At 55.7% G+C, this 18070-nt stretch overlaps 2 protein-coding genes across 6 annotated transcripts in view; both read left to right on the forward strand.

Annotated features, from left to right (window-relative positions):
• Positions 1–8097, forward strand: part of D2HGDH (D-2-hydroxyglutarate dehydrogenase) — a 33035-nt gene extending 24938 nt beyond the window's left edge. For 3 of the 5 annotated variants that reach the window (XM_078329017.1, XM_008999836.5, XM_017973879.4), the window contains one exon: positions 7090–8097. Coding sequence is in view for 3 of the 5 variants with exons in the window: in XM_008999836.5 (XP_008998084.1) it covers positions 7090–7349 (260 nt within the window). In the remaining 2 variants the exon portion in view is untranslated. Of the gene's footprint in view, positions 1–1303; positions 1455–7089 lie in introns of those variants that run through there. The other 2 variants (XM_078329016.1, XM_017973878.4) reach the window with 2 other exon arrangements.
• A 4836-nt stretch (positions 8098–12933) lies between these two features.
• Positions 12934–18070, forward strand: part of GAL3ST2 (galactose-3-O-sulfotransferase 2) — a 34714-nt gene continuing 29577 nt past the window's right edge. Inside the window, exon 1 of the mRNA XM_008999838.6 lies at positions 12934–13050. Within this exon, the coding sequence (XP_008998086.3) occupies positions 13007–13050 (44 nt within the window). The 5' untranslated portion in view covers positions 12934–13006. The remainder of the gene's footprint in view (positions 13051–18070) is intronic.

The raw sequence follows: 18070 nt of genomic DNA on the forward strand, positions 1-18070 counted from the left end.
ATGGGCTATGCAGAAGTATGTTTCATAATTTCCAAACATGGTTTTCTAGCTATTTTAAACACTGACTTTGTGTTTATTGCATCACACCCAGGAAACTTGGTCCTCCTCAGATCAGGTTATTGAAACTCGATCAGTGGCCAACTTGTGATCAGCTCTCATGACTGTAGAGTGCTTGAACAGAATGTGCTCTCCACAGTTGGTGGAATCAGCGTTTGTACAGATCCATCAGATGAAATGTATACATTGTGTGTTCACTCTACATCCTGCTGAGCTGCCAGTCCCCGAGAGAGGCGCTGGAAATCCCTGGACATGACTGATGTGTTCCCTCTGTAGCTTTGGAGGTTCTGAAGACAAGTTCTCAGGGGCGGGGGATGTGAGGTTTGGCGCTTGGTTCTGGTGAAAGGGATCTCTTACCTCCATGGACTCACTCTGTCTCCAGCGTGGCCCATTGCCGTGGCGTCTGCTTTGCGCACGGTGCAGAGATGCTAACTTGCTTTTATTGAGCGTTTGTCAGATGTGGTGCTTTTCCTCCTGTTGCTTTCAGCCTTTCTGTTCTCAGTGATTTAGATGTGTTTCTTGTGGACGCTCCCAGGCAGTTTTCATGCCTCTTGTTTGCGTCCCTCTTGTTTCCGTCTTTAATGACAGCGTTTGGTTGGTGTGCATGGGCTGTGGCCAGGTTTCGGGTTTCTGTACTTCACCCTGCTCTTTGTCTCTCACTTCTTGTCTGTTTTTTCCTCTAGGTTTTGCTCTTCTTCTGGTTTATGTTGTCACTTACCTTTTTGCTGTTTACTAACTGTCGGTGGTCATCCTGGCACCGTGGTGGGCATGTCTAGCCCTCTGGGTTTGAGGTTAATCAGAGTCATTCCCCAAAAGTGTGTGACGGTGAATTCTCTGTGTCTGCTGGGCTAGGTCTGGTGCCCTCTTGTTTGCTCAAACTCTACTCTGGGTGTTTCTGTGGAAGTATTTTTTATGTGTGATTAACATTTAAATCAGTAGATGTTGAGTACAGAAGCTCTCCTGTCAAGGGGTAGGTGGGCTTTACCCAATCAGTCGAAGGCCTTTGCAATGGCATGGGTGGGCCTTACCCAGTCATTTGAAGGCCTTCACCATGGCATGGGTGGGCCTTACCCAGTCATTTGAAGGCCTTCACTATGGCATGGGTGGGCCTTACCCAGTCATTTGAAGGCCTTCACCATGGCATGGGTGGGCCTTACCCAGTCAGTTGAAGGCCTTCACCGTAGTGTGGGTGGGCCTTACCCAGTCAGTTGAAGGCCTCAACAGCAAAAATCTGTGGTCTTTCCAGGAAGAGGGGATTCTGGCGTAGATGGAGACCTGAGCTGCAGCCCTACCTCCTGCTGGGATCTCCAGCCTGGTGACCTGCACTTCAGATTTTGGACTTAGCTCCCCTAGTCACGAGTCAGTTCATTAAAATCAGCGTCTGTCGTCTCCCTGTGTCTGGCTGTGTGTGTGTCCATTTTTCTCTCTGTGCGTCTTTCTCTGAGGGTGTCTAGTCTCGCTCTCACTCGCTCTCTGCACACTTGCCCTGCTGGTTCTGCCTCTGGGAGCCCTGATGGGTGTGTGGCAGGAGGGCTTCTTGGCCCGTCACGTTCGCTGTTGTTTTCCCCACTGGCTTATGGTCAGCCCCTGTATTCACGGGCTCCACATCTGCAGATTCAATAACAATGCAGCAATAAAAAAAATACAAATAAAAGACATTGCAGTATAACAGCGGCTGACGCAGCATTTCCATTGCACCAGCGGTGTAAGTGATCTAGAGGTGATTTAAAGTATCGGGAGGGGCCGGGCATGGTGGCTTACGTGAGCCTGTAATCCCAGCACTTTGGGAGCCTCTGGTGGATCATCAGAGGCCAGGAGTTCAAGACCAGCTTGGTCAACATGGCCAAAATCCTTCTCTACTAAAAATGCAAAAAGTAGCCTGGCGTGGTGGTGGGTGCCTGTAATCCCAGCTACTTGGGAGGCTGAGGCAGGAGAATCACTTGAACCCAGGAGATGGAGGTTGCAGTGAGCCAAGATTGTACTACTTCAGCCTGGGCAAAAGAGTGAAACTCCATTAAAAAAAAAAAAAAAAGCATACCAGGAGGATGTGTGTGGTTTATATGCAAATCCCACACCATTTTCTGCCATGGACTTGCGCATCTGAGGAATTTGGTATCTGAGGGGTCCTGTATCCAGGCCCCCGGGGACACCGAGGGGCACCTGCATGCTGTTTGGGCCGTATTCCGGTTCTGCCACATTCAGCCACACATCACCCTGTCACCATCCTGATTGTGTGTGGCCAGTATACCCACAGCCTCTGCCTGAATCTCACACAGTGTTTTCCTTGGCATGGAAAACAGGTGACAGAACGGTTCAGATTTAATCTGGAAATGTACTGATGTAGTGGATAAAAATGTCTTTTCTCCAGTGGATTTCAGTGGTTCTGGGTTGACAGTACTTCCCAGTGGCAGAGGGGAGCCTCCTTCTGCCTGTTGGTTCTGCCTCTTCTGACATCTGCTGTTCCCTTGGGGTGGAATGGAGGGAATCCGCTTTTTCTTTCTTGCTCCTTTCGTTGTCTTTGGGGTTCTGCAGTTTCAGTCTGTCTGGCCAGGTGAGTGTTTGCTTACCTGCCTGGCACTTCCTGGGCTTTGGGGTTTTGCTGGCTTTAGAAGTTCCTCAGCCACCAGAGTCTTCAAACCACGCTTCCCTCCGTCTCTTCTCTTCCTGGAACTCAGTCCAAGCCCCACCTCGGCTTTCAGATGCTGCTGGCATTGTCTCTGGCTTGGTGGTCTCTGCCGCTGTGATCCGCCATCGGACCTGCCCGTTAAGTGCTACAGGCCAGCATGATGCGTTTCATCTCCAGAAGGTCGGCGTGGATGTTTGAAAACTGCTGGATCAGATTTTGTGGTTTTATACTTTTGACAGCTTGGTGTTCTGTGTCTGGAAATGACAGTGTCAGAGGCATTTCTGGGTCTCATTGTGACCTTGCCCACGGTGGTTTGTCTTCTTGTGTGTGTGATTTTTGGTGTGAGCTCATATTCGTTAGATGTTTATCTGTAGGAATTATTTGAGGCCTGCAGGGGAGGTGGTTTGCTTTTGCAATGGGTGGGGAGGGCGAGGGCCCGGGGCCCCACCGGGAAACGCTTTAATCTGCATGTTCTCAGCTCGGTGCCTTTGGGACCCGAGGCAGCCTGAGTTCCAGCTGCAGATCCGGGTGCAGGCTGCCGTTGCTCGGGTGGCGATCAGGTGTTGCTCAGTGATGGGGATGTGTCCTGAGCAGTGTGTCATTAGGTGGTTTCATTTTGTGTGAGCACCACAAGGGCACTCACGCCCAGATGGCACAGCCTTGTACACACCGAGGCAGTGTGGCACAGCCATCGCCTGAGGTGACAAACCACAGCTGTCATCCACTTCACAACGGAAGCTGTTGTGACATGATGCTAAGTGTGTGTCTCAACACAAAAGGTTGTCCTAGGAAAGGCACCGTAGAAATGTGGCATAAAAAATGCCACATCTGTGTAGGGTGCTTACCACAAGCGGGTCTGCAGGACTGGGGGTGGCTCTGGCCAGGCAGTGAGTGAGTGAGTGGTGAGCAGTGGGTGAGTGGTGGGTGAGGGGTGAGTGAGGGCTGAGTGGTGGGTGAGTGGTGAGCGGTGGATGGTGAGTGATGGGTGAGTGGTGGGTGAGTGGTGGGTGAGGGGTGAGTGGTGGGTGAGTGGTGAGTGGTGGGTGAGCGGTGAGTGAGCGGTGAGTGGTGAGTGAGTGGTGAGTGATGGGTGAGAGGTGGGTGAGCGGTGGGTGAGTGGTGAGTGGTGGGTGAGTGATGATTGGTGGGTGAGAGGTAGTGGTGGGTGAGGGGTGAGTGGTGGGTGAGGGGTGAGTGATGGGTGAGAGGTGGGTGAGTGGTGAGTGGTGAGTGGTGAGCGGTGGGTGAGTGGTGGGTGAGAGGTGGGTGAGTGATGGGTGAGTGGTGGGTGAGTGGTGAGTGGTGAGCGGTGGGTGAGTGGTGAGTGGTGGGTGAGTGGTGAGCGGTGAGCGGTGGGTGAGTGGTGGGTGAGAGGTGGGTGAGTGGTGGGTGAGTGGTGGGTGAGTGGTGAGTGGTGGGTGAGTGGTGGGTGAGTGGTGAGTGGTGAGCGGTGGGTGAGTGGTAAGCGGTGGGTGAGTGGTGGGTAAGTGGTGGGTGAGAGGTGGGTGAGTGGTGGGTGAGTGGTGAGTGGTGGGTGAGTGGTGAGTGGTGGGTGAGTGGTGAGTGGTGGGTGAGTGGTGAGTGGTGGGTGAGAGGTGGGTGAGAGGTGGGTGAGTGGTGAGTGGTGGGTGAGTGGTGAGCGGTGGGTGAGTGGTGAGCGGTGGGTGAGTGGTGAGCGGTGGGTGAGTGGTGAGCGGTGGGTGAGGGGTGAGTGATGGGTGAGCGGTGGGTGAGTGGTGAGTGGTGGGTGAGGGGTGAGTGGTGAGCGGTGGGTGAGTGGTGAGCGGTGGGTGAGTGGTGGGTGAGTGGTGAGTGGTGGGTGAGCGGTGGGTGAGTGGTGGGTGAGTGGTGAGCGGTGGGTGAGTGGTGGGTGGTGAGTGGTGAGTGGTGGGTAAAGGTGGGTGAGTGGTACGTGAGTGGTGGGTGAGTTGTGGGTGAGTGGTGAGTGTTGGGTGAGGGGTGGGTGAGTTGTGGATGAGTGGTGGGTGAGAGGTGGGTGAGCGGTGGGTGAGTTGTGGATGAGTGGTGGGTGAGAGGTGGGTGAGCGGTGGGTGAGTGGTGAGTGGTGAGCTGTGGGTGAGTGGTGAGTGGTAGGTGAGGGGTGGGTGAGTGGTGGGTGAGTGGTGAGCGGTGGGTGAGTGGTGAGGGGTGGGTGAGTGGTGGGTGAGTGGTGAGCGGTGGGTGAGTGGTGAGTGGTGGGTGAGTGGGAAGTGTGACTGTGCTCACATACTCTGTGGACCCCAGGCATGTGGCACACGCCTGTCCTCTTAGCGCTTTGGGGACCTGAGATGGGAGGACTGCTTGAGGTCAGGAGTTTAAGACCAGCCTGGCAACATAGTGAGACACCCCGTCTCTACAAAGAAATAATGAGCTGGGTATGGTGGTACATGCCTGAGGCCCCAGCTCCTCAGGAGGCTGAGCTTGGAGGACTGCCTGGGCATGGGAGGTGGGCATTGCAGAGTGACGATCACTCTCCTGCGCTCCAGCCTGGGTGATGAAGGGGACCCTGTCTCAGAAAAACAAAACAAACAAACGTTACTCTGTGGAAATGGTTCTTCTCCTTTCACAGCCAGTCCTCCCTGGCCTTGGTGGGGGTTGTGTTCATCCCTCTCTGGCTTGAGTGTGTGTCGGGGGACTGTTGCGGGGCCCTGTTATACTCCCTGTCTTGGGGGGACTGGGGGGGTCCCTGTTATACTCCCTGCCTCGGGGCTGGGGGTGGTCCCTGCTATACTCCCTGTCTTGGGGGGACTGGGGGGGGTCCCTGCTATACTCCCTGCCTTGGGGGGGACTGGGGGGTCCTGCTATACTCCCTGCCTTGGGGGGACTGGGGGGTCCTGCTATACTCCCTGTCTTGGGGGGGCTGGGGGGGCCTGCTATACTCCCTGTCTTGGGGGGACTGGGGGGTCCCTGTTATACTCCCTGCCTCAGGGGGCTGGGGGGGGTCCCTGCTATACTCCCTGCCTCGGGGGGACTGGGGGGGGTCCCTGCTAATACTCCCTGCCTCCGGGGGACTGAGGGGACCCTGCTATACTCTGCCTCAAGGGGACTGGGGGGGGTCCCTGCCTTACTCCCTGCCTGGGGTGTTCTGGTAGGAGTGGAGAAATAGTTTTCTGTCTGTTTCCTGCTCTAGTTCCCAGCTGGCACGGACCCTGTAGCTAAAGACAGGTTAACAGGAGAAACACAGGCTCCTCAACATGCCCGTTTCACAGCCACCTGGGAGCCACGGGAATGAGTGATTCTCAAACAGGTGGCATGAATTCAGGCCCACATGGCCTCTCAACCAACAGTCATGATTTAGGGATGTCACAGGCAGGACGTGGACTGAGTCTCCAGGTGGCATCTCAGAGGGGGCACGGAGTGGCAGAGGACGGCAGGGCCTGAGGTGCCTTTACCTTTGTCTGTGCTGGTGGAGGGAGGGCCCTTTCCCGTAACTCCTGTTGTACTCTCAGGCAGCGCTTGAGTGGGGGGAGCTTGTCTTGGACCTGCCGCTTCTCAGTTGCCTTCACCCCAACATGGCACAGTTTGGGGTGGTGCGTCCTGGTTTGCCTCTGGGGCCCCTCCTCAGTGTCCAGCTCTGCATTAAAAGCCGCTGTTCTCGTCCTGGCAGCCCTTGAGCTGGTTTCTGGCTCCCTCTCCTGCTGGCCTGGAGGTGTGGTGGGGTCCTCACTTGGCCCTGACACCGGCTTTGCCCAGCCTCTCTGAGCCATGACCTTCTTGATCTCTGAAGTCAGAAGAGGGGGTTGTGCCTGGGCCGGGCCAGAGGCAGGGTCTGTTGGGAGAGTTCTGAGAGCCACTGCCCTGGGGGCTCAGTGTGGGGTGAGTGGACTAGAGGGGAGATGGTGGGGGGCTGGGGCACTGTCCCTGGGGCAGCTCCAGGGACGGTGTCTGCAGGATGGGGGTGTCTAATAGAGCTGCCCTGGGGCAGTGACTGTGGGGGTGGGCGTCCAGATAGAGCTGCCCCAGGGGCAGTGACTTTGGGGGATGGGGGGCAGGCATCCGGAAAGAGCTGCCCTGGGTGCCACTGTGGACCCCTCTGTCTGACCAGGTGCTGGGGGTACAGACTGGGAGACTGTCCTGGGCTCTTCCAGGTCAGGACGGAGGCAGTGGCAGGTGGTCTCTCATGTGGTCACTCTCGGCTCGGGGAGATGGGAGCCCTGGGCTGGCCTCAAGCGGAGGGCGTAGGAAGTAGTCGGGAAGAACTTGGGTAGAGAAGCAGGGAGAAGCCCAGGTAGCAGAGGTCCCAGAGCAGGTGTTGGCATGTCCAGGGCAGGTGTCATGAGGGTGAGGCTCAGCCAGGGGTGTCTTGGAGTTGCTGGGGAGGGGATCTCAGGAGGGGCTGTTGGGGGAGGAGTGGGGTCCTGGAGGCTGCCCTGCCCAGCCTGACCCGAGTGCCCTTGTCCTTCCAGGAGACGGTAACCTACACCTCAACGTGACGGCGGAGGCCTTCAGCCCATCACTCCTAGGCGCCCTGGAGCCTCACGTGTATGAGTGGACGGCCAGGCAGCAGGGCAGCGTCAGCGCGGAGCATGGCGTGGGCTTCAGGAAGAGGGACGTGCTGGGCTACAGCAAGCCACACGAGGCCCTGAAGCTCATGCAGCAGCTCAAGGCCCTGCTGGACCCCAAGGGCATCCTCAACCCCTACAAGACGCTGCCCAGCCAGGCCTGACGGCCACTCCCGTCACTGCCAGGGCCCACTGGGGGTCAGCAATGGCTCTCGGGGAGGGAGTGTTGTGCTGGCTCTGAGGGCTGAGCTGGCAGTGGGTAGGGGACTGTGGCCCACACTGGGAACTGCAAGACGCAGGCCCTCTGCAGGAGTGTCTGGCAGAGCTGGGAGTGGGACAGACTCCCTCCTTTGTAGGCAGGGCGAGGGGAGGCCTCTGCTGCCGTCCTGACCTGTTGGGGTGGCATCAGCTTTGCCTGCACAGAAGTGGAACTGGGTCTCACTTGCCTGGCAGGGGGGTGTCTGGCTCTGCCTCGCTTGCCAAAGCTCTGAGGCACTGGGTGGTTCTGCTGTTTGCTGCTGGTGGGTAGTCGGGGGCTGTGGGCAGGGCCACGTAGGCCATGACCCTGGTTGCCGAGATGACCCAGGCACTGAGGCTCTGCTGAATGGATCCAGGTCCCACAGGCTGTGGGTGCCCTTGGGAGGGGTGATGGTGGCTGGTGTCTGGGCCCGAGTGACAGGAACGTGTCATTTCCTCCGTCTTCTAGAGGGCCTGCCGGCTGGGAAGAGTTACCAGGGCGAGCTGTGCTCTGAGTCTCAGGCTCTGCTTCTTACAGAGAGTGTGCGGAGGCGTGAGTGAGGGCCACTGCAGAGCGCTTCAGCCGGCCAGCAGCCCTGGCAGCCGTGGGCTGTGCAACACACTTGGAGGCACCTCTGCTTCTGTTGTGAATGTCCAGTAAAAATCTGAACTGGCTGCAACCTTCCCTATGCTTTTGTCAGTGGGAAATCATCTTGCGAAGCCCGTCTGGAAGTGCCTATGCATCCCGTTCCCAAAACCCCTGGGCCGCTGGGGCCCTAGTGTGGCCAGGGCCTGGCCCTAATGTGACTGCCGCTGTGCTCTCCCTGCCGCTGTCTCCATGCACTGCCCTGGTGGTGGCTGAGCTCCTGCAGGCTGCACGGGGCAGGCCTGGACGTGGAGTGGGCACCTTGTGGCTCCTGGTGGCCCTGGAGGCCCTCAGCGGCTGGGCCTGTCCAAGGTGGATCCACAGGCCCCTCCTGTCCCTGTGGGCATCAAGGCTCTTGGATCCTGCTCAGAGGTGGAAACGTGCAAAAGAAATGCAGGAATTCCACACCGCCCAACCTCAGCCTGAGAGGTTCTGACAAAGCTGCAGCCACGTGGAAAGCAATGAAAACAGGTGGGGAGGAAGGCGGGTTTGGACCTTGCATTCCTTACACAGCAGCTCCGGCCAGGCGTGTGCTGACCCCATTCCGTCCGCAGCGGCTCCAGCCAGGGTCTTGGGGTTTGAAGGTGCTGAGGGGCGGCCTTTGTGTTCGGATTAGAAGCTGGTAATTGTCACATTAAGAACTAAGCTCCTGCAACCTGAGAAGATGTTACACAACCAGGGCCCCTGGGCTGAGGCCGAGGAGGGGGCCCAGGAAGGGTCAGAGCTGCCTGTGTACAGCTCCGGAGAGGGAAGAAGGTGCAGGCCTCGTGGCCTCAGCCCCAGGGGAGTGGAGTGTGGGTAGGGAACTGCCTGCCCCTCCCACCCCACCCATCCCAGGACAGCTGGCCCCTGGGAGCGCCCTTGGGAAAGCCAATCTCCTAAGCAGAAGGGCAAGTGGTTGGGATCCAGGGGTGTCTGTTGGTTGTGGACTCAGGGCCCAGAGGAAGGGTTTAGGGCTCCTGTGGCCCTGCAGGCCCAGGAGGATGTCCATAGGACCCTGGCTGTGGGAGGCAGAGATGACAGGCCTGCCTGGGCCCAGATGGCAGGCATATAACCAACCAGTGACCAGAGCTTGCCCACCTGTCCTGGTGCGTCAGCCTCCTAGCAATGGGCTTCATGCTGGCTGCTCTCCAGAGCTCTTGGGGTTCAGGCCCTGTCCCGCTGCCTCTGGGCACCTATGATCTGCAAAGGCCCTACCCCTGGCCTGTGTCCCTGACTGTCTGGGACCCTGAAGTTGCCTGTGTGGTATCTGTGTCCACCCCGCCCAGGCGACGCAGAGGAATGGAAAATAATCCTACCTCAAGGAGCTGGTCCATTGCCTGGCGTGGTGACTCACACCTGGAATCCTAGCACTTTTGAGAGGCCGAGGTGGGAGGATCGCTTGAGCTCAGAAGTTTGAGAGCAGCCTGGGCAACACGTGCTGAGACTCTTTCTCTGCAAAAAATTAGAGTTTAGCCAGGCATGGTGGGACGCACCTAGAGCTCCAGGTACAGGAAGTTCCCACAGGGGAGGTTAGGGTTCCAGCTGCAGGAGGCCTCGGCTACAGGGAGCCCCACATGATTGCACCACTGCACTCCAGCCTGGGGACACAGCAAGACCCCCAAATAAAAAGCCGGTCAGAGAGGTTGAGAGCAAACAGCTGCTGGAATGAGGCATTGGCTGGTGGGGGAGGGCGGGGCCCTCGGGAGAGACCGGGAGCTTGAGTTGAGGGTTGGAGGCAGGTGGAAGGACCAGGGCTCCTGGGGCTGTCTTGGGAGCCCTCCTGATACCCAGGCCCCGGGCCAGTTTCCTCCTGGTGGAACATCCCAGACCTGAGCCCTCCTGCCCACTTTTCCATGGACCCACACACAAGGAGCTGGGGTGGCCGGCTGCCCCCAGGCTGAGGCCCTGGGCCAGGCCCCTACTGGCTTTAGTAGATGGTCAGACCTAGGGCAGGCACGAGCGCTTGGCCATGCTCCCCGATGCTGCCTGTTGGACCTCAGTGGGGAGGACAGACCAGGGCAGGGCCCAGGAGGCCACAGGGCCCAGTAGGCATGGTGGTCCTGGCAGCCTCACATTCAAGGGCTCTGCCCTCCTGTGCCCACCCATGGAGGGCAAGTCCCTATAGGGAGCATAGGCCCTGTCTCCCCACCTGCCTTTCTGGATGGCAAGAGTTGCTGTGAAGTTTCTAGATGGCAGACAGGTGAGGAGGTGCCTCCTGGGTGTGCCCAGGCGTGGCCTGACAGGGCTGGGGTCCTGCTGGGCTGTCTGCTCCCGTGCCTGGGGCAGGTCCTCAGGCGGCTTCGTGGCTTCTGCTTCGCCCCCTCCCCACCGGCCTGTGCCAGCGGCAGTGCACAGAGGCCACAGTGGCCAGGAAGCAGTGTGATAACTCCCTTTGTTTCAGGTGAAGTGTGCGGTGCCTGGAGCCACCTTCCCGGGTTCCATGGCCCTGGGACCCAAGGGACAGGGAGGAGACGGTGCGGGGATGGTGCAGGGACGGTGCATGGCGGCCAGGGATGCTGGGCATCACTGGGGAACAGTGAGAACCGTTCTTCCTGGTAGTGAGGGTTCCCGGGCTGGGGGTGTGCACGCGGGCAGGTGGGTGGCCCTGGATGGTGGAGGATGGGCAGAAGGAGTCCTGTGGGGAACCCCCTCCTGCCAGCCCCTGGCCGACCCACAGTCCACTCCACTGCCTGCCCCAGGACAGGAGACTTGCTTTCTGCAGCCCTGGACCTGGGATCTGAGACCCAGAAGCTGACTCCATCCTTTGTCTGCTGTATTCTGAGTTAGGGTACCCTTGCCCCTGCCCCTAGGTGGCCCTGGGCTCGCCCACCCGCCCTCAGTGCGGCTGAAGAGGGAAACGAGCATTTGTCCTGCCCATTCCTGGCTGCTCCCCGCCGGCCTTGGGTCTCTGGGTGTGGCCCTCCCAGTGGGACCAATGCTGATGGAGACGGGTTCCTGGGCACGTGGAGCTGTCCCTTACACAAAGCGGCTGAGGGGCCTCTGGCCAGCACCCCGCGGGTTAGGGCTCTGCCATGGGTGTGTGCATCTGCTCCGACAGAACGTGTGCGTCTGACTGGCGTTCCTGAGTCACCGTGGACCAGGGGCCTGACAGAGCAGCTGATTCCTATCGGGGAGCTGGGGCCAGGCCTCCTGTCTCTCTGGGCCTCCTGGCAGAGCCCCACTGGTCACAGGCAGCCTCCTCCTTCTGGCTGCTGGGTCTCTGTCCCTTTCCCTCTGTGGCTGGGCCTAGGGCTGGGACCACTACTCCACTCCACGCTGCACTGTCCCTGTCTGCCCCTGGAGGGGTGGTTGAAGGTGGCTGACAGCTGAGGACCCCCCCCAACGAGGCCCACCCTTCTTGCTCAGGCCCCATAAGTCACTTGGAGTCTGGGGAGCTGGGGACTTGGACCCAGGAGGGAGGTGCCTGGCTGTGAACCTCAGGCGTGTGTCCCTGGGCACGTCGCTGCCCACCGGCCCCACTGTCTGTAACGTGCAGCTTGGCCAAGGGGATTCTGGGGTCAGGACCCATGAGGTGCCATCTGCTTTGCTCCTGGGCTGAGCCTGTGTCAGGCTGGGTGGAAGGAGCCGGGGAGGCTCCCTAACGGGGGAGTGAGATCCCACACAGATGTCTCTGGAAAGTGGAATGTGGAGGGCGCAGGGCGCGCCGGGTGGAGAGATGCCCAGCCGTGCCAGCGAGGCCCCGCATCCTCCCGCCTGCCATGAGCACTGGGAGCGGCTCTGCCGGCCACTCCTGCAGACTTGGGCCAAGGAGGTCGACAGAGCAGCTGGAGGGAGATGCCCAGGCAGGGGCGGGGGCTCCAGGCCCCTGGGCTGCAGGTGCAGGTAAATGGAGAAGGGAGGCTGGGGGCACTGGGCCTCTGCAGGCAGCCACACAGCAGGGCTGGGTCCCGGTGGGAGGGGCTGTGCAGAGCTCCCTCCAGGGGGTGTCCCAGCCACCCAGCCCAGGTGTCTGATGCCAGGGAGTCCATGTCTGCTCGGCCCCTCCTCCCAGCCCCTCAGCCACCTTGTTTCTGCCCCTGTGGCTAGGGGGCCTGAGCCAGGCCCTTGCTGGGGCAGGGAGGCCAGCTTGGGCTGGGGCCAATCCCAGAATCCAGGCTGGGTTGGCACCGGCAGGGAGGGGTGGTGGGATGGTGGCCGGTGTGTGGAGAGCGTGTTGGAGGGCATGGTGGGCACTAGGGCCTCGGGAGGCAGCCAGGGCGGCACAGTTCGTGGCCTGTAGCTCCGTGGAGCATCTGCGCTTTTCCCTGGATTCACTCTAGCTCTTGGCCACAATGTTGCCGCATGTCTGTGACTGCTTGTCTCAGAGTTATATCTGTTTCTTGAAGAGAGAAATGAACTTTCATGCAGTAAAATCTAAACGAATTTTTGTATTTATTTTCCACTTCCGTGTCCTGTTTCAAAACTTATTGTCCAGCCCAAGATTTTAAAAAGTCGGATTTTCATCTAGTGTAAAGCAGGCTCAGGAAGAGGAGGAGGAGGGGAGGAAGCAGGGGAATCCGGCTGGGTTTCCTTGCTCATCCTCGCAATGGCCGCCTGGCCCTCGGCCCTCTTGTCCGTGTCTGGCCCTGAGTTCAGAAGCCCTTGCTGTGCTGTTGGGGCCCACCAAATCCGTCCCTTGTGGGGACAGCTCCCTCCAAGCCCCCTAGGGATGGACCCTGAGGGTGGGGTGGGGGAGCAGGGGGCAGCCCCTGGGCAGGTCCTCCCAGGCCTGGTGAACACAGAGGCCCATCCAGGGCGCCCCAGACTCCCTCAGCCAGTTCTTCCCGAGAACAGAACAGTTAAGCCCAAGCCCTGGATGGAGGTGTGGGGAGAGGGCGTGGCTCCCGCCCCGGCAGGCAGGTGAGCGGCTGGGGATTCAGTTCACTCTGCCCCACAGCCTCACCCCACCTGTGCCTGCGTCTCGGGGAGCTCAAGCCTCGGCTGTCCCCTCACTGGATGCCTGGGGCCAAGATGATGTCCACACTGGGTGGCTTGCAGAGGTAAGGGGGGCAACTGGGCCCTCCCGGGTGGACAGAGCTCTTGACCTCTGGATATTCGGAGACTGACAGAAGTGAGCTTCGTGTTTGTCTCTCAAAGGCAGTTACTCGGATTCGGAGGCTTTTGCTTCTCACGCTTCCCTCAGTTCACCTGCTGCGGCTTCATTTCGGAAGTAGGGGGGCCCCTCCTGCCCAGGCCTGGGGCTGGTTCTGGGTATTTGGGGGTTCTTGGATGTGGGCCCCATGAGAAAGCTAAACGAATACTGCGACATGGAGACGCTCGGGGGATGGCCAAGGAGGGCAAGACCTGGTGGGCTTGGGACGTCCTGGTCTTGGTCCGCGACTCAGGCCCATGGTTGGGCCGTGTTGGTGGGAGTGCCTGGTGCTTGTTGGGACGTCAGCTGTGTGTGTGCTTTAGGATGGTCTTGCAGCTCTGGGTGGTGACGGGGAGGTTGGGCTCTGCTGTGTTATCTCCCTTCTATAAACAGGGAGGAGGTGGATTTCTTCCCAGTTGGGTTTGGAGGGGAGGTGGGTGTGGCTAGAAATGCCTTGCATTTTCCTTCTCCTGCTCGCCATCCTGCTGGGGTTTCCAGGGCAGTTTGAAGCTGTCCCTGCCCTTGCAGGTCCCGGCCTCCCCAGGGCATGTGCCGTCATGAATTCATCACCTTCCTTTAAGGGGTGACTTAGGACCAGCTGCTGGGACCCTGGCTGAGGAACCTGTCTCAGGGCTGAGAGGTGTGTGGCCTGCTGCCTGGCCTGGGAGTCCTAGGAGTCCTCTCCTGTGGACGTTGTGACCACATTGTGAAGAGGAGGCCCAGGGGCTGGGGGATCAGGCTTGATTAGCTGGGGCCACCTGAGGTCGGCCAGAGTGGGTGTGCCTGACCCCAGCTGAGACTGGGCGAGACCTGGGAGGCACTGTGGCCGAGGGTCCCAGGGGGAGGCCAGGGCACAGACTCCTCGGCCCCTGGTCTCAGTGCCTGGCAGGGTGGGCTCCCTGTGGTGGTCCCCCCAGGCTGCAAGTCCCATGCTGTGGCCAGGAGCATTGGCTCCGCGTGTCCCTGGCTCCGCTGAACACAGGGCTGTGTGCGCCGTCCCCCAGAGGGAAGCCCCGAGTCACTTTCCACAGCCCTGGACAGCAGCCTTCCTGAGCCTCGTATGTGTATGCCTGAGATTGGGCAAGTGTGGGAGGCTCACTTTGCTTGGCCCAGCTTGTGCGGCCTGTGGACAGAAGGATCCTGTGGACAAAGGGGATGGTGATGGGTGGTGCAGCCAGGCAGGTGCCTTGCCCACCCGGTGGTTCAAGGAGCTGCCCAGAGCCAAGGAGAGACTTTGCTCTGAGGAGGGACGCCAGCGAGGCCCAGTCTTAACCACCGGCCATGGTAAATCCACGCTGTCAGGCAAAGTGCCCACTTGGGTCCTTGCCGATCCTTTGTTTTGCTGGCTGGCAATGATTCAGGCACCAGACTCTGAGCTATAGCAAGGTTTGGGGCAATTTAACTTGGGGGAGTTGCCTCCCTGGGGTGTGGCTAGGTATCTTTGGTGGGGAGGGGACTCATGAACAGAGAAGATGTGATACAGAGCCCATGGGGCCACCATGCCAGAGTGAACACCCAACATTTGAGACAGGTCTCAATTTAGAAAGTTGATTTTGCCAAGGTTGAGGACACACACCGGTGACCCAGCCTCAGGAAGTCCTGATGACGTGTGTCCAAGGTGGTCAGAGCACGCTTGGTTTTATACATTCCCGGGAGACATGAGACATCTCAGCATATGCAAGATGAACATTGGTTCTGTCTGGAAAGGTGGCAAGGCTGGAAGACCGGAGGCTTCCGGAGGGAGCTTCCAACTCAGAGGTACTTAAGAGATAAATGGTTGTGATCTTTTGAGTTGATTTCAGCCTCTCCAAAGGATACTTTATTCCTAGATGGTCAGGTCCTGAGTTACTAGGAAAGCTCATTTTTTAGCAGGTTGTGAAGCCTCATGTCTTAGGAAGAGAAATCAGGGGAATAAAGGGAGAAAAACAACAACAAACAAAAGAAAAATCCTGAAAAATCAATATAGGCCACACCACTCTGAAGTCCATACACCAGCAGGCAGGCATGAAAGTGGCTTGTGTATGTAAACAGATTTCTGTTATTTTTTTCTGGAGTTTAAATTGTCTGTCTTACTCCAAATTAGGAAAAATAGGAAAAAAAAAAATTGAAAACATTATTTTGAAGACTTGTAGCCAAGAAAAATTACAATTTGGTCCAAACTGTAGAAAATAGTAAAAATTTTAAAAAGTCAGGCAAGACTAGAATCTAAAAACAAGTGTACTATAGTTTTTGAAACATAATTTTTTGGCCGGGCAGGGTGGCTCACGCCTGTAATCCCAGTACTTTGGGAGGCTGGGGTGGATGGATCACAAGGTCAGGAGTTTGAGACCAGCTTGGCCAACATGGTAAAACCCCATCTCTACTAAAGATAAAAAAATTAGCTGCGTGTGGTGGTGCACACCTGTAATCCCAGCTACTCAGGAGGCTGAGGCAGGAGAGTCGATTGGACCTGGGAGTTGGAGGTTGCACTGAGCTGAGATTGTGGCACTGGACTTCAGCCTGGGTGACAGAGCAAGACTCCATCCCCAAAACAAAACAAAACAAAAACAAAAAAAGAAACATAATTTTTCTCTTTCCAGTTTCCCATTTTTACTAAAGACAAACCATGGTAGGATTGGTTTGCTCTTTTATACTTGGCTTAATTATTTGTATACAGTGCAGCAAGAATAATTATTTTTTACATAGGCTTTTTTTTGTTGGGGGGAAGGAGAGATGGAGTCTGGCTCTGTCACCCAGGCTGAAGTGCAGTGGTGCCATCTCAGCTCACTGCAACCTCCACCTCCTGGGTTCAAGTGATTCTTATGCCTCTGCCTCCTGAGCAGCTGGGAATACAGGTGCATGCCACCATGCCCAGCTAATTTTGTATTTTTTAGTAGAGATGCAGTTTTGCCATGTTGGCCAGGCTTGTCTCGAATTCCTGACCTCAAGTCATCTGCCCACCTTAGCCTCCTAAAATGCTGGGATTACAGGTGTGAGCCACCATACCTGTCCTACTTGGGCTTTTAAATTGGCTTTGATGGAACATTGTTCCATAGGAGGAATCTCGGATAAGACTTTTAAAAGCCAAGCCCTGCCACCAATTTGTGCCATCAAATATCTATGAGTTGGGTGACCCTCTCCTCTTGAGGATCCAAGATAAACTTGGAGCTTCTGAACCTGTCAGAGAGTGATATTCTTTGCTTACCACAAGTCAGGAACGCTTGTGTTACAGGGACTGTGTAGACAAAGGTATGAGGCCAGTTTTTACAAGGGGCTTTTATTGGGTCCATAAGTCAAGTTTGAGTCCTTAAAGAAAAGCACACAGTTCCAGTCATTCTTTGTAAAATAACCAGTTTCTCCAGTTGTGTCCTGTTACAAATGAAAACAGAATCTTATTGCATTTATGCAGATAACTATATTGTCATAAGTTAAAAATGCTCATGAATAGTTTCCAAATTCTGGAGAAATCAGGTAGAGAAAAACAAATATGCTCCAAATTTTGTTGGTAGGACTATACTCAATTGTTAAAAGCTGTAATAATGTAAAAGGAAAGTTTTCTTAATGCTAAAAAACAAAGGATCAGCAACGTTTTAAGAAAAAAGTTAAAAAGATTACTTTAGACTTCTATCAGTTCAGTTATGCAGTCAATTCCTGTTCTGTATGATATTCATGAACATTTCAGCTCTTTATGAGAGTCCCGAAAGTTTCTTTTTTTTTTTTGTGGGGGGGGAGGAAGGCAGGAAGGAAGGGAATAAGGACGGTAGGGAGGAAGGAAGGGATGAAGGAAGGAAGGAAGGGAGGAAGCGGGGAGGGAGGGAGGGAGGGAGGGAGGGAAGGGAAGAAAGGAAATCAAGCAATGAAAGAGACATTGCCGACCTGGATCTAGAGGTTTACAAGTTGATTTCTTTTTTTTTGAGAGAAGGAAAGAAAAAAAAAATAAGTAAAGGAGAGGAAGAAAGAGGGAGAGTAAATGGAAATATTGCTTTATTTTGAAAAAAATTGGGTATTAATAATGGCCAATCAATGTTTCATTTAAACTAATGGGTAGGTGTGATGTGGTATTGACAAGAATGTATATTTTGTGTATTTGAAGTGGAGAGCTCTATAAATATTTATTAAGTTTACTTGTTCCGGATCTGAGTTCGAGTCCTTGATATCCTTATTAATTTTCTGTCTCATTGAATCTAAGTCTCCTATCTGGGTGTTAGGATCGTTAGCTCTTGTTGTTGCATTGATCCTTTTACCACTATATCTTTGTTGCTTTAAAATCTATTTTATCCGATACAAGAATTGCAACTCCTGCTTTTTATTTATTTATTATTTATTTTTGCTCTCCATTTGGTTGGTAAATCTTTCTCCATCCCTTTGTTTTGAGTCTTTGTGTATCCTTGCATGTGAAACAGGTCTGGATGTAACATGCCGTTGGGTTTTGGCTGTGTCTTTTGATTGGGAATTCAGTCAATTTAAATTTAGGGTTGCTGCCATTTGATGTTGACTGCCTGTTTTATCCATTTGTTGGTGTAAATTCTTCTTTATGTTGGTGCTCTTTACTTTTTGGTGTATTTTTAGAAAGGCTAATACTGGTTGTTTCTTTCTGTGTGTAATGCTTCTTTCAGAAGCTCTTGTAAAGCAGGTCTGGTGGTAATAAAATCTCTGAGTTCTTGCTTGTTCATAAAAGATTTTATTTTTCCTTCAGTTGTGAAGCTTAGTTTGGCTGGATATGAAATTCTGGGATGAAGGTTCTGTTCTTTGAGGATGTTGAATATTGGCCCCCACTGTCTTCTGGCCTATAGAGTTTCTGCCGAGAGATCTGCTGTAAGTCTGATAGGCTTGCCTTTGTGGGTAATCTGACCTTTCTCTCTGGCTGCCCTTAGTATCCTCTCCTTTGTTTCAACCCTGGTGAATCTAACGATTATGTGCCTTGGGGTTACTCTTCTTGAGGAATATCT

The sequence above is a fragment of the Callithrix jacchus genome, chromosome 6, assembly GCF_049354715.1.
Source record: "Callithrix jacchus isolate 240 chromosome 6, calJac240_pri, whole genome shotgun sequence".
NCBI lineage: Eukaryota > Metazoa > Chordata > Mammalia > Primates > Cebidae > Callithrix > Callithrix jacchus.